Source organism: Mus caroli, unplaced genomic scaffold (assembly GCF_978045245.1).
Source record: "Mus caroli unplaced genomic scaffold, Mus_caroli_1 scaffold_15, whole genome shotgun sequence".
NCBI classification, from domain to species: Eukaryota; Metazoa; Chordata; class Mammalia; order Rodentia; family Muridae; genus Mus; species Mus caroli.
In genome coordinates, this window is record NW_028227270.1 from 80108743 (window position 1) to 80124839 (window position 16097).

Genomic DNA, 16097 nt, shown 5'->3' on the forward strand with positions numbered 1-16097 from the left:
TGGGATTAAAGGTGCCAGGCCTGCCCAACGTACTTTTTACTTCAACTCCCTGCTTCACTATAAGCTGAGATAGGGTCAGTTTATCTTCCTCGGCCCCCTTCCCCGTGGCACCTAACAAGTTATCCCTGACAGGCCACTGTTTCTTCTTCTCTGCTCCCGACTCGGGGCTCCCTTGGCTCTTCTCGGTGCCACCAGTGTCCCCTTCTCTCGCTCCACACTAACTGCCGTCTGCTCATTTGTCACAATTTTGTCTCCTTGGTCTTACCGTACCAAGGCAGTCAATAGAACATGCGCACCAAGCAAGCACAAGGCCTCTCCCAGGCTGCACAGCCTGAGAACCAGATTTAATGAATCAAAACTTAACAGAGTTAGCACTCTCTTTGTGAACATTGACTATTTTTCTTCTTGCTGTCTTCAGATCTCCACGTCCTGGTTAACAGAATAAATCCCAGGAAAACCAAAATATAGGGGCAAGCCAACTGAGTTCTGGAAAAAGTAATCGAGACTCTCCTTTCTAGGCAAACCTGGGCTACATGGTAAGTTCCAGGTGAGTCCTCACCCCTCATCAAGGAAACTTCTCTTTGCAACAGATGAGACCATTCCAGAAAAAAAAAAAAAAAAAAAAAAAACACAGCCAAATAAACACAAAGTTGTGGGACCCAGGACCCAGTCCAGTGGTTGCATCTACGACACAACTCCAGTACCTAAGGCTGGGCAGGTATTATTTAGAAATAGTCACATGTATGCGTATGTGCATGTAACAACAACCAATAAGAAAAGAAGCCAGGAATTTGAAAGAAAGCCAGGAGGCTTAGGTGAGAGGGTCTGGGGGAGAAAGGAGAAGGAAAGGGTGTACTTATATTATAATCTCAAAAATAAAAGAAAACCGTGATTTTCAAGAGTTAGCACTCTCTTTGTGAACATTGGCTATTTTTCTTCTTGCTGTCTTCAGATCTCCACGTCCTGGTTGTCCGACATGATTACACTGTACTTTCACGGATATCTCCACTGTTACTTCCCTTCCGTCCCCAGTGGTTTAGCTTTTTGTCCCTGTCCCAGCTTCATAATGAATGTCTCATCTGCACAACTCAGCATCTTACTTATTAAAGCCATGTGACATGCAAACTATGCAAATTACGTCACATCGGATTAAACACTTCCCTCTAAAGGTGGACTTAGCTTATTCTACAGTATTTGATGAGTGGTTTATTCAATTTTAAAGTGTCCAGTATTTGTGTATCAGTTCCTGTCTTGATTGACATATTAATTGTAAGTCTAGTTCTTTTGTTGTTGTTGTTTTGTTTTGTTTTGTTTTATTTTGTTGTTTTTCGAGACAGGATTTCTCTGTGTAGCCCTGGCTGTCCTGGAACTCACTCTGTAGACCAGGCCGGCCTCGAACTCAGAAATTCCCCTGCCTCTGCCTCCCAAGTACTGGGATTAAAGGCGTGCGCCACCACACCCGGCGTAAATCTAGTTCCTAAACTGCAGTCACGTAGGGTTTGTTCGTGGTGGTAAAGTGTTGCTTCTTTGTGCCAGTGGAACAAAGGGACCTAGCACACACCCAATGTGTTAAGTCTTATGTATCCAAGGTCACAGTGCAGTAGTCTAGTGTGTCGGTTTCAATATATTTCCTAACAAGATCTGAATTACCTTACTTCTATATTGCAAAAGCCAACCAAAAAAAATTATCTAGAAAGTCCTTCTTTTTTTTTTTAAGATTTATTTATTTATTTTATGTATATGAGTACATAGTTGTCTTCAGACACCCCAGAAGAGGGCGTCAGATCTCATTGCAGATGGTTGTGAGCCACCATGTGGTTGCTGGGATTTGAACTCGGTACCTATGGAAGAGCAGTCAGTGCTCTGAACCACTGAGCCATCTCTCCAGCCCTAGGAAGTCCTTCTTATAGAGGTAAATTATATAAATTTACACAGCTTCAAGTGGACACTTATATAATAAAAATGTTTCAAGAATAATTTTTTAAAAAAACACAGCAACCAAAAAAGATTGACAAGCAGACTAGATTAGCCAGGTTCCCTGAATCCCGCCTTCGCGAAAGCAAGGCTCACGATGGTGGGCGTGTCGCGTCCGCTCGGCCCCGCCCTCCGTGGGCGTGGCGTGAGCGGGCTAGGCGCGCGGGGTGGCGCACCTTGGCCGTTTCCTAGGATACGAAACACACACGGCGCTGGAGCTTCACAAGGGAGCGATCGAGGTAAGCTGCCGGCGCCGGCGGGTAATCCCGAGTAGGCTGCGGGACCCAGCCCGACCTGAGCTTTGAAGCCGCCGGGCATGTGGCCTCGGTACCCAGACCAGCCAGGGCTACTCTCCTCCAGGAGGCGGGACCTGGACGCCGGTATGGGCGGGCGGGCGGGAGGAGGGTCCCAGGGCAGAGCGGCGGGCGAGGGGGATGAGTGGACGTGGGCAAGGGCCTGACTCCCCGGGCTAACTAAGCTCCCCAGGTTCCCGCGGGCTCCCTAGAGCTCGGAGGAGTCCCAGAGGCCCCCAGGCCTTCTCCAGAGTTTCTCGGGCTCCCTAGGGCTCTCTGGGACTTGGCTCTGTCCTCCCCTAGCCTAAGCCTGGTGCCCCGGATCCCCTACACATCCACAGGGTGCTCACCGGTGCATTGAAACTACTTTTAGCAGCGAAGCGCGAGACTGGATGGGGGGCGGGGGAAGCGAACTGGGTTCAGATCTTACAAAGTGGAAATGGAAGGAAGAGAAAGAGAAGGTCCAACTCTAGCTCTTCTTGGTGTGCATTCCAGATTGCGTGCAGGTGAAAGCTGAGGCAGGGCACAGAGGGGTGGCCTAGGTGTTCTCTTCAATCCCGAAAGACCTACCTCCATGGTCAGAATCCCTTGCCCCTAACTCCCATGACATCTGTTCCTGCTGACTTAGCCCCGAAGGATCAGAGCACACCAGACAAAGCTGGCTCTTTATTGCCGGATTGGGCCTTTAATGTAGGCACAGCTATGGAGCTCAAGAAAGGGGGATTCATGTCACTGTGCAATGTCATCTGTTGTCACTGCGTCATTTGTTGAAATGGTAAAGGATTCTTATAGAGATCACTTGTTTAACCAGTGGAGTAGAAGTTGTAGCAGGCGCCGAAGTTCCTGCCAACCTATGGGCAGTGATGGGGGAGGGAGGTTCATGCCCTCTCCACAGAGCTGACCATAAGCAGGCTGTTGTTCTTAGATCTCTCCGTGCTGGTCCTTCCATTAATTAATTTTTAAACAATCTTTGAATGTTTGCACATTTGTGGATTTACAGTCTGAGGCAGAATTTTTTTTTCTGCCTGGTGTGGTGGCTCCACCTGTCCTAACACTTAGCAGGTGAAGGCAGAAAGACCCAGAATGCAAAGCTATGAGTGGCTAACCTAACTCAAGGTCCAGTCTGGAGAGGGGCAGGGGAAGGAGGGAGCGACGGGTTGTTCTTTTCCCATTTCAATAATCTCTCTTTTGATTTCTGTAAGCTTGCCTGCCACTTGAGCAAAGCGGAATCGTTGTTTTGTTTTGCTTTTGTTCTGTTTTGTTTTTAGCTGATGCACAGTTTTTCAGTGCTGCAGCTTCGTTCACAGAGTTAATGACAGCCTTGAAATGTTCTGATGGTGTGTTCTTCTAAGACCTAGCCAGACTTTATCTGTTGGGTGACTGACAGGCACATTTTCCCCTCCATCTGCCCTCCGCCATAATCCTTTTTAATCTTATTTAAATCCCTTATTAGCTAGTTGAGATTTTACAGTAACTGCATTTAAGCACTGATGGTGCAGTTTGATGAAAGTAAGTACGAGAGAATGAATATTTAATCAAGGCTCTATGATTGAGACCCCGAATGATCGTCCTTTTTAAGGTCAGCATGGAATATTTATTTGTCTAACCTGCGTGAAAGTCAGTGAGTGAGCCCTCGTAAATCCCGATTCCTTACCAGTTGGGTTACATGACTAGTTTACAGCACTGTTGCTGTGTGTGTGATGGACACACACCCATGGGCAGTGGCTGTGCTTTTTCTTGGGTTAGATGCGCTGCTTATTGAGTCGTAATCAGTTTGGGGGCTTGCTGTGCAATGCTGGTAAAGTAGCTATTGAGTGCAATCAGTGAATACTGATTTCTACCTTCAGGAATGTGCAGGTGCTCGCCCCACCTCAGACTCGCATGAGGACCTGAGTTCAATCTACAGAATTCATGTGAAAACAAACAAACAGAAAACAAACAAAACCACCAGACATGGTGGTGCACACTTTTGCAGTTTCAAAGGCAAAGACAGGTGAATCTTAGTGGTCATCCCGCCTAGCCCAATTGGCAAGCCCTCAACTAGTGAGAGACCCTGTCTCAAAACAACTAAGTGGGCATAACCTGAGGGACACCAGAGGTTGATCTCTAGTCTACACGCACGCACACGCACTGCCTTCACAGCTATGCCGCCTCTCATTGAGCCATTGTCTCTATATCTTCAGAGGATGGAAGGAACAGGAAATACCTTCCAACCGGAAAAAACTATTTACCTTATAGTTAGTATGACTCAGGGGAAGCTTTTCTAAAGTATTTGACAGGAAGCATAGGACGTAAGCATGTTTTACCTAAAGAGGAGGTAAGGTTTCAAACTGGCCGATTCTCATGGATCTGTCCTTTTCATTATCCATTGACATCTGCACCATCTTCACTTCATCCCAAACACGCCATTGAGACATGGCTATGATCCCTGCTGACCATCTCTGAGATGTAGGTCCAGCCTCTTCCACCAGCGTCCTCGAAATAGAATTTTCGTTTCCATTTCTTATTCGGAGGTTGGTTAGTTTGGCCTAAGAAATTAAGTTCACAGAAGAGCTTCATCAAAAATGATTCCAGCTTCGAGGGCAAAGCAGAGAGCCATGGTTGGGTGGGTGGTCCGCTGACTGTGAGCGCCAGGCACAAGTAGGCAGGGTGGTCCTCCCCTTGGAGGTGGTGATGCCGGTAGTTGACGGTGTGAGTTGTGGTCTCGGAAGATGGCTCATCTTCCAGGTTCTCAAGTGGGCGCTAAGTGGGCTTTGCTGCTTAGCAAAGGCACAGTCTTACCTTCTGCTTCTCCCTCCTGGATACTGCTGCCCTAAGCCCATCCCCTCCCCCCTACATCTTTGCTCACTAGCACTGCCTTTTCTGGTCCCTTCTAAAGCAGTGTGTCCCTCCTCAGCACCACCTCCATGACTCTTCCCCCTCATGCTCCCAACGCTTTAGGCTCTGTTTGCCATTATCAAGAAAATAATTGAGTAAAAGGGTGTGTCTATCACACCATTCTGTCCGTGTGCATGGTGAGTGTGCAGAGGCCAGAGGAGGCCAGGTGTCCGGATTTCTCACTCTCCCCATAAGACAGGTCTCTCACCTGAATCTGGACTAGGCTGGAAGCTGGTGTGCACCAGAAATTCTCCTGCTTCCCAAACCAGGGGTCACAGGCACGTGTGACCACACCCAGGATTTCCTGTGCATGCTGGGTACCCACACTAAGGTCCTCATGCTTTGGAAACAGTGCCCACCGCTCATGGAGCCAATTCTCCAGTGCCCACACCAGCGTAGACCAGAATTATGCCTCCCAAACTTTAACTTTTAAAGATTTGCTTATTTTTATCTTATGCCTATGAGTGATTTGCTTGCACGTATGGCTCTGTGTTGTATGCAACCTGTAACCAGAGCTGTGAACTGACATGTCGGGGCTGGGGATCAAACATGGGTCCTCTGCACGAACAGAAAGTGCTCTTAACCACTGAGCAATCTCTCCAGCTCCAAAATTTCATTATTTTTTATGACAATGCTTTATTTAGACTTTTGCTGCCTTAACCTTCAAGGTTCTAGTGTCTTTCTTTCTCCTCACTGCTTCAGGGAACTTTTTATTTAATCTCTTTCCAGAAACCAGGATGATCTAGGTGCAACTCCAAGTTTCAAGGTAGAGAGTGGCTGGCACCATAGGTCTCTATCACTGACATCCCAGGCCTCTGTCCACTGACAGCTTCAGTCCCCTGTGCACATCCAGCCTCAGGCTCCTGTCCACTGACATCCCAGGCCTCTGTCCACTGACAGCTGCAGGCCTCTGTCCACTGACAGCCTCAGGCCCCTGTTCACTGACAGTCTCAGGTCCCTGTCCACTGACAGCCTCAGGCCCCTATCACTAACAGCTACAGGCTCGTGTTCACTGACTGCCACAGTCCATAGTACACTGACAGCCCAGCCCTCTGTCCACTAAAGCCCAGGCCTCTGTTCACTGACAGTTCTTATACTGATATTCCAGGAATCTTATTGTTGAGCTATGGTACAGAGGCAGTGTAGCTTTGGAACAAAGCGGTTGTTCCTTTTTGAAATGCAGCAACCGTAAAGCCAGAGAATGGAGGCTATAAGTTAGATATCATACTCAGAAAACAAAGACTTTCAAGCCTAAGTTGATTATCAGATTGACTTTGTCCTTTATTCTCTGGTTGATCATAAGCAGTTTATTCAACTCCACATGGGTTTGTTTTACATTCTTATTAACAGGGGGAAGGCTGTGATGCAGCCTTCTGTCTAAATAAATGTTCCGTGTTGCTACTTAACCAGAAGGGATTGATAAACCTCTAAGAACTGATTTCTTCAAAAGACAGGCAGGTGCCCCCCGGGGGGGGGGGTGGGTAGCTGGGAAGACAGGGCAGCAATCTGAAGTGCTGTGATCAACTGCAAAAGTAACTGGAATAGAATCAAATGTATGTTAGTCTGTGAACTGCTAAATCATAGCACATGGCACCAAACAGGACAAGCACCACAAAACTCTTTTCAGTCATAAAACCAAGACCTACTGGAGCCTGTGAGATCCACAGAACCTTTCCAGTGCACCCTGAGCTGTGGTTTTTCAGCCCACCGAGCTTGGAAAAATGAAAATTTTAAAGTAAAATTGTGTAGATTCATTTGTAACAGTAGGAGCCAAATGACAGGAGGCACTTCCCCTCTCTGTCTGCTTTGTTCTTTATACTTTCCATATATTTGTCTACAGGTACGTGGAGATGCTATTTGAAGGATCGGTGACATAGATGTGACTGCCATATTGCTTTTTTGAAATGTGGAAATGTCTGAATCCCATACTCTCTTAAGAGTTTCACATACATGTTGATGAATTTTTATTAGATCTATGTATGTCAATACTGTTCTCATCTGACTGCTTAATAACTGTAAATTGAGCAACAAATCCAGAAATAGGAAGTCCATCATGTTGCAAAACCTAACATTTTTTTGTGTTAGGCTGTAATCCCAAAAGTAGAAAATTGCATAAGTTACTTCATGTGACAGCCACGTGACACACTGAAACCTCGCGCTCACTAAAGCACGGCATAAAGTTACCTGCAAACGATGTGGCAAAGGTATACACAAAGGTATACACAAAACATTCATATAGTTCAGGCTTAGAATTGGGCCCCATCGTTAAGCTACTTCAACACCTGGATATGTACACGTTCCAAAGTTCTGAAACATTTAAAACCTAAATCACTTTTGTCCCCACACACTCCTAGGAGAGCACCTGGTCCTGGTCTGGAGCTATGTTCTGCCTCTTGGATTATTTTAATACATGTCTGTATTTTTGAAATTAAAAAAAAAAGATATAAAGCAATTATTTAATATTAAATAATATTTAAAAGTAAATTCCAGTTATTTAATGAAAAACTCACTTGAAAGCTCTACAGCCACTTGACCATTAAATGCAGTAAGGAACCATACTGCATTCAGGACTCTGTACTGAAGGAGGTTGTGGGGGGGGGGGCGGGTCGAGAGGAATGATACTACAGGTCCTGATTGGATGAGCAGAGAGCTATAGTGATGCTGGGTTATTTGTGGATCACTGTTACTCTAGCGACAAATGATGCAACCTCAAGGCCTGCTTCGCTCTCCCATCCCTGACTGGCTGCACTGTCCCCATTCTGCTTATCTTCTTTACCCCAGGACCCACGCTGAACAGCAGCCTGCTGGGACAGTCGCATCCCTGACCCCACTGCTTCTCTTCATAGTTTATTGGTCAGGACAAATCACATGTGGGGCGTGGCCAGTCAGGGGCTGGCTGTCAGATTCTGTACAGGAAGGGCAGAACTGGACCCTCCTGCTCTGTGTTAATTCTATTTCTTGGCTAAAGTACGGACTATACTAGTTTCAGTGAAGACTAGCAATCATTTCGAGGAAAGCCCTTGTCGACGATGAAGGACGTAATGACTTTCAGGGACCTCACGGGTTTGTTTCTGCGTCTCGAACACCTGGAAGATGGAAAGCCTCAAATCATTGAGTTCCTTTCCTTTCCAGAAAGTTCCCTGGGATTTCTGTTGTGCAAAGACATGAGCAGGGGTTTCCGAGCACCCTGCTGTCATTGGTGAGAGGATGCAGGACACTGCCACAGGATGACGCATGCCATTTATTTACCGGATCCACGTCATCTTAATGCCAGCCACGTGTTGTTAGGACAAAGCGCAGTGGTGATCTCAAAGAAATTGTGAGAAAAGCAGTCATTCGGCCAAGCTTTTTGTTTTTCTTGTTTTGCTCTACTCACAGTTGCAAGAGAAAACGTGTCTGTTAGCCACCATGACCTTGCTTTCTTTCTTTCCTTTTTTTGCTTTTCTTTTTGCTATAATAATTACAAAGCTGACCTGTTAGTGGGAGAAGTTCAAAGTTTTTAAAACACATATTCCGGGCTGAGGGTGTAGATCAGATGTAGAGTGTTTGCCTAGCACATGCAAGGCCCTGTGTTCAATGCCCTGTACCACAAATAAATAGTTTTATTATGTGTGTGCGTGTGTGAGAGAGGTGGGGGGAGGAGACACCTCGTGGGAATCATTTCTCTTCTTCCACTAACATAGGTCCGTGGTCCAGTGATTGAACTTGGGTCATCAGGCTTGGCAGCAATCACCTGAACCTACTAAGCCATCTTTCGGGTCCATAATAAATCATGTTAAAGGTGTATATTCATAGTTTCATAGCATTTTAGAGCTGGACTGCCCTTCTTTTAGTTGTTATCATCCATCAAAAGGTTTTCAAACTATTATGTAGGAATTTGGAAGCCAGGTGCAGATTTGAGCCTTGGTCCCATTTTTAATTGGTTGGCTGGTTTGTTTGTTTGTTTGATTGTTTGGAGACTGAGTCTCCTGTGTCCTGTCTTCAAATGTGCTGTATAGAGAGAGGAGAGTAATCTTGCACTGCTGATCTTCTTGTTTCCACTTCCCGAGTGCTGAGGTTCCTGGTGCCCGCACCAGCTGGTACTGGGGATCCAGCCCAGAGCTCTGAGCGTGCTCGGCAGGCTCTCTGCCTCCGGAGCTGCTGCGTCTCTAACCCCAATCCCCAGTCCTCTAACTCAGACTCAATAATTCAGTGAGAGGCAGCACTTCACAGCTTGGCAGATGTGTCCCTTAAATCCCATCCCGTGCAATCACATATATTCCCAAATAACCACATGTGTGTGCTCATATCTACGAGTTGGGGTCTAGGTTGGGTGTCTCCTGGTTCTTGGCTTCTTACCCAAAGCATTGACAGTGAGAGCTCACACAGACTTGCCAACAGCAACGTCACTTCACTAAGAGCAAATCATGATTACGGATCAGAGAGGGGTCCAGCGTTGTGGTTGACTGAGCTTCGTGAGTGGGGGTTGCTCAAGGACTCAACTTGTTCAGGGCTCAAGAGGAGGAGGAGGAGATGCTGGTGACTATGGGGCAACATTGGCATGGTTCTCAATTTTGATGGGTAGCTTAGATCATGTATTCGTTCTGTCTGTTGTGCCTGCCCCTCCCCATTATGTTTCTTATTATAATCACATGCATGCCCAAATATGCATGAGCTTTAGATGGTAAGTAGTCACCTAAAAGTTCCCTTGAGGACACAGTTTTGCATCACTGCACATGCACACCGCTTCGGGCCACATCAGCCCCTCTATTCTTTGTGCCCAGTCAGTATATGTTGGGAATAGAGTTAAGTAGAATAGAAACTGTTAGATTTGATTTTTTTTTCCTTTTTTACTAGGGAGTGGAAAAAGCTACACTGTTATCCAGAGATGGAAGTACATGTGACCTGGTGCCAGAGGGTTCAGGGGGGGCTCTGATTTTACTAGGTGTGTTATTTAGAAAGGGACCTGGGCGCATAGTATGTGCAGGTGAAGGAACGGGGCCACCGAGTGCATTATTACAGGAGAGGGTGGGTGTGTATAACCCAAAGCCAAATCGAGTCCCAGGCTAACGTCTTCTGTGCTTGCCTACCTCACATGCCTGTATGTTAAAAGGGTTTGTGTTTCCTATTTCTTTGTATTCATAATTACACTTAAATGTTTCTTGGTTTAATGTAAAAGATAGTGACATGTTATTTAAGTGAGTAAGAAGTTCCTATATGTTACTATTCTCTCTATGGCTTGTTTTATATTTACCTTGCCAAATTTGGACAGCTGTAACCCACTGGGGATTTTTAAATAAATAATACACTTTAAATTTAGCATACTAAATGAAGTAATTCAAAAATTGCTTCAAAGAATGGATGTGGTTCAGCTGTCTGCTCTTTCCCTGGTTCCTTTGAAACAGCGTGGATTATAGAGAGTAAAAAGAGAATCCCACAAAACAGTAATCCCACCTTGAACAGTCATGGGCAGATCACCCAGTGCAGGGGCTGGGAAGCATCCAACTGTCTGTGAGGCTCTTGTATGTGCACTGCCTTCCACGGTGCACAAAAGACCTCTAACAATGACCTCTATATCAGCTCTAATTTTTATGAGTCTACGAAGTCAGTCAATGTGTTGCAGGGACTCTGTACTGAAAACATTTTGCTTCAGTTTTTCCCAGGGTGTCCATAAGAATGGACGAAGTGTCTCTTTGCCAGCTTCCTTACTGCTGTGTCTCAGGAGCCTGCCTGATCTTGAGGAGGAGCCGTGTTTAATGATGACAAGCCTGTCTCCAGTGTAGCAACAACAACAAAAAAAAGGAGGAGGACCACACATTAAAGAAGTATTTAGAGTTCTACTGGACAAGGAAGAGATCTCCGTCAACAAGCTCTGCTGGAATACCTCTTCCCAAGATGAACCGATACACAACCATGAAGCAGCTGGGAGACGGCACGTATGGGAGTGTACTGATGGGCAAGAGCAATGAGTCTGGGGAGCTGGTGGCAATCAAGAGGTGTGTGCGTCCCACTGTGGGGTTTGGGCAAAGCTCGGGTGTTTGCTCTCCCTTGCTTGAGAACCTGCAGCATCAGGAAGTGAGGTTCAGTCAAGACCACAAGGTAGTTCGACTGATGAGAAACACTGTTCTAGAAAAAAATAGATTTACCAAAAAAGGAATACACTTACATGAAGGAAAGTCTATATTGCATTAATAAACCAAGTAAGTCTGAGTGCTCGATACATTTGGGAGAAAACTGGAGCTGGTGAATGTTTCTTAAGTTTAAACATGGGGACAGAATAGAACTTACTGATTCTTTAAGAATAAGGTTGGACTTGTCAAATTGAATTCTGAAAGAAATATGCTATTTTCCTGAGTATAAATGGAAGTAAATAGAATCAGCCATTAATTATTACTTGTTTGATTTATTATATTTTTGCTAAATAACAAAGTACCCTGAAGTCTGGTCGTTTAAAATGAGGCTAGGATTTCTTAATCCACACTATTTCTTTGGATCAGGAACTAAGAAGCGGCTACTCAGTGGTTCTGGCTTGAAGTTTTACGAGATAGCCCAGAGATAGACCAGGGCTGAAGTTGTCAGAAGCCTGGCTGGGCTGAAGGATCCTCTCTCAGTGTGATTCCCTATTTCAGTCTGATATGGCTACCTGGTAGACTATGTGGTTTAAACAGCCATTTATTTCTGAAGACAGTAAATCAAAGTTGAGAGCATCAGCAGGGCTGGCCCCTGATGCCTCTCTCTGTGGCCCGTAGCTGGTTGTCTGTGTGTCCATATGCTCTTCCCTGTGTGTGTGTCGGATAGATAGATAGATAGATAGATAGATAGATAGATAGATAGATAGATAGATAGATGTGTGTGTGTGTGTGTGTGTGTGTGTGTGTGTGTGTGTGTGATGGTCTCCTTTCCTGATAAGGACATATAGAAATAGGTCATCTCTTTAAAATCCCATTGCATTTCCCATCGCATGTTAATTACCTCTCAGAGACTATCTCAGCTGAGCACAATGGTACTCAGCACACAAGAAGCTAAGGCAGGGGAATCATGAGTTCAAAGCTAGGCTGAGCTACTTAGGGAAACACTGTCTCAAAACAGTAACAATAGCAAAGAACTCAGGCAAACAAATAAAACTAAAATCGTATTTCTAAACTTGGTCACAATTTGAGGGATTAGGACTTTAGCATAGGAATTTAGGAGTGAGGAAGCACAATTCATCCCATAACAGGCCGTATAGTTTCCATTCCACAAAGTTCCACAGACAGGGCAGCTTAAATAACACCCAGTTTTATTCATTCGTTCATCCATCCATCCATTCGTGCCTTCTTGGCCTTGAACTCACTGATAGAACTTAAACCAATACCCCTGCATCCACTCCCACTCCCTTATATTACAAGAGTGTGCCACCACACCCAGATCTAAATAGCCAATTTATTTTCATAAACTTTTAGATCCTAGAAGTCCTCACACCCTAAGGCATTGGCAGAGGTGCATCCTTCTACAGGCCATGAGGAAGGCATCTGCTCTGACCTCTCTCCCTGGCTTGCCAACCACTCTCTTCTCTCTCTTTGAGTCTCTGTCCAGTTGTTGTAAGAATGCCTGTCATATCAGGACCAGCCTAGTGACCTCATGTTAACTTGACTTCCTCAAATATTGCTGCAGAGATATATAAACTTCTGGGGTCTGGGACTTTAATGCATGGATTGTGACTCTAACACAGCCTGACTTGTAAGTGTGAGTGTCACGTTGGTGCTGATTATGGACGACACTCTCCCTTCCTCCCTACCTGGGCCTCTTCAGAAGGTATCCCAAGCATGCTGGTGACGTTGCAGCTGGTTTTTCCCGAGGTTAGACCTGGAGACAGAGTCCACTAAAGAGTGAAAATCTAAAAGATAAATGCTTTAACGGGTACTCCTAAATGTCCCTATCTGAAACATCACATACATGATGGCATTATTTTATAATAAATCTCCAACTGCCCTTTGCTACCAAATAAGCATATAATATGTGCTAATAAGAATGAAAGGTTATTAAATTGACCTAGGGAAATTTAGTGCCTAGTCATCAGTTTTTTAAAAACATGTTTAGCAAACAGGAATGAAAAGAGACCCCCATCATGTGATGGAGCCTATATAACTTATCAGGATGGCGGGGAAGGCCAGAAGCGGGGCCCTGAAAGCCCCTCTTCATGCCAGATAGCTGCTGCCATTCTTCCTCATCTGGATCAGGTCAGAGATACTAACTGCTCAAAGAGACAGAGCAGAAGAAAGGAGGTGTGCGGAATCACAGAAACAAACTTATGTACGTGCACATACATGTGGATTATAATTCGTCAGCTACACAAAGAACATATTAGCATGCACAAGCAGACTCATTCATAAAAATATCTCTAAAGGCCTGGAAGGAGAGACACAATACTCTTCATGGCCTTGGGTTTTGGAGATTTTGGATAGAAGATTAACATGGGGGACCGGGTGTTGTAGCATCATGGAAGATTACCATCTTTTGATTTTAAGATGACAAAATATTATTTATTCTAGGGAGAAAAAGCAGTGGTTGTTTTTGGCTTTTAGCTTCCTACAATGATGATTGGTCTCTGGTGAGAGACCAAAGTAAAGGCTCAGGAGCACTGAGGACTCGCCTTCTAGAAGAAGTCAGATCCACTGAGGGAAGAGAAGAAACCATAATATAGAATGCTTTTTGGCAAATAACACACTAAAAGCTTAACCAAAGTAACATATAGGGATTTATTTTTCTCACATAGTAAAAAAGTCTTTGTGCGCCTCTGTTGGGGATGTAGCTCAGTTGGTAGAGAGCTTACCCAGCATACCCAAGGCCCTGTTTCATCTGATATACAAAGTGGGTGTGGTGGTGCACACCTGTAATCCTAGCACTTAGGAGGAGGAGGCAGAAAGATAAAAAATCCAAGGTCATCATAAGCTACATAGTACACAGGCTACTGTGCGCACACACACACACACACACACACACACACACACACACACACACGCCTCACAGAGGAAAACTTCCTGCAGCACAGTTAATTGTTGCACGCTTACTATATATGTGCTCATGACAAAATGATGACAAGATAGACATATTGCTAACAAATTACAAGTCACAACATAAATGGGGGGGGAGGGGAGGGGAAGATTAGTCTTGGGAACAGTGGCTAATGCCGGCAAACTATCATAGAAGGCTTCCCATAGACCAGTGGTTCTCAACCTTCCTAACGCTGAGACTCTAATACAGCCCCTCATATTGTGGTGACCCCAGTTTTTGTTGCTACTTCATAACTGTCATTTTGCTACTGTGATGACTTGTAATATAAGCGTGCTGATAGAAATGATATGCAGATGGTCTTAGGGGACCCCCATGGAAGGGCCATTCAGCCTCCAAAGGGGTCACAACCCGCAGATGGAAAACCACTTCCATCGAGAGTGGACTGCATGGGTTAGTGTTGCTGTTATTATTTTAAGGAGGAAGGAAGAAGACTTAAACAAATAAGAACATTTCTAGGGCATCTCGAGAGCTGAGTCGCTGAGAGTAGTGAGAGGAAATGCGGCAGAGGAGTGGGCAGAGCCTAAAGTCATGAACCCCAGGGAAGGAGCTGCAGATCTTTAGAACTGAAAGTCCACAAAGCACTTGAAACAGAAAACTTAACTCATCCAAAAAACCCTATCCCCTCCCTCCTCCCCCTGCTCCCCAACCCACCTACTCGCACTTCCTGGCCCTGGCATTCCCCTACACTGGGGCAAGGGCCTCTTCACAGGATCAAGGGCCTCTCCTCCCATTGATGACCGACTGGGCCATCCTCTACTACATCCTCTGGAGCTGTGAGTCCCACCATGTGTTTTCTTTGGTTGGTGGTTTAGTCCCTGGGAACTCTGGGGGTACTGGTTAGTTCATATTGTTGCTCCTCCTATGGGGCTGCAAACCCCTTCAGCTCCTTGGGTACTTTCTCTAGCTCCTTCATTGGGGGCCCTGTGCTCAGTCCAATGGATGGCTGTGAGCATCCACTTCTGTATTTGTCAGGCACTGGCAGAGCCTCTCAGGAAACAGCTATATCAGGATCCTGTCAGTAAGCACTTGTTGGCTGACACTATCCACAATAGTGTCTGGATTTGGTGGCTGTATATGGGATGGATCCCCAGGTGGGGCAGTATCTGGATGGTCATTCCTTCAATCTCTGTTCCACACTTTGTCTCTGTAACTCCTTCCATGGGTATTTTGTTCCACCTTCTAAGAAGGATCAAAGTATCCACACCATGGTCTTCCTTCTTCTTGAGTTTCATGTGGTTTGTGAATTGTATCTTGGGTATTCTGAGCTTCTGGGTTAATATCCACTTATCAGTGAGTGCATATCATGGTTTTGGAGGAGAAGCCAGGAAAGTGGATAACATTTGAAATGTAAATAAAGAAAATATCTAATAAAGAAAAAAGAAAATATTGAGAGATATTAACGAGAAAAAGAAAAAGGAAAGCTTAACTCAGAATATTAGGACAGTCCCTTTTGCTAGAGTGGGCACAAGGATGTGAAGACAGCACAGATGGGCCAGGGAGAATGGCAGATTTATCCATGGGCGGGAGCGTGTCGCCTTAGGGAGATATTATTGCAAAGAAATCACCATGTTAATAAGCCTGGGAGAAGAGTTAAGACTGTACAAGTCAGAGCTAAGTCACAGTGTCTACTGAATTATGAAAGTTAACTTGGGTATGCTTTTACCTGAGTTCTGAAGACCATATACTTTTTAAAAAAATATATTGCATGTGTTATTGTATGCCACAGTTGGAGTCAGGTATTTCCTCCTTCCACATTAGTCTAGGGGCCTCTGACTCCAGCTGTCAGACGTGGCAGCAATTTCCCCACTGAGCCATCTCACCAATCTCAACATACTTTTAGACTTCTGCAGTTGAATTGGAAAGAATCAGTGTCTCCTAGGTGCACTATGGGACAGCACAGTCATTTTATTAAACTGGTTT

At 45.2% G+C, this 16097-nt stretch overlaps 1 protein-coding gene across 6 annotated transcripts in view; it reads left to right on the forward strand.

The window, feature by feature from the left end:
- The first annotated feature begins 2133 nt into the window (after positions 1-2133).
- The window catches only part of Mak (male germ cell associated kinase), a 47764-nt gene continuing 33800 nt past the window's right edge, over positions 2134-16097 (forward strand). For 5 of the 6 annotated variants that reach the window (XM_085831152.1, XM_085831154.1, XM_021180902.3 and 2 more), the window contains exons 1-2: positions 2134-2213; positions 10777-11119. In XM_085831152.1, coding sequence (XP_085687278.1) covers positions 11019-11119 — 101 coding nt within the window. In that variant the 5' untranslated portion in view covers positions 2134-2213; positions 10777-11018. Of the gene's footprint in view, positions 2214-2237; positions 2355-10776; positions 11120-16097 lie in introns of those variants that run through there. The other variant, XM_085831153.1, reaches the window with a different exon arrangement.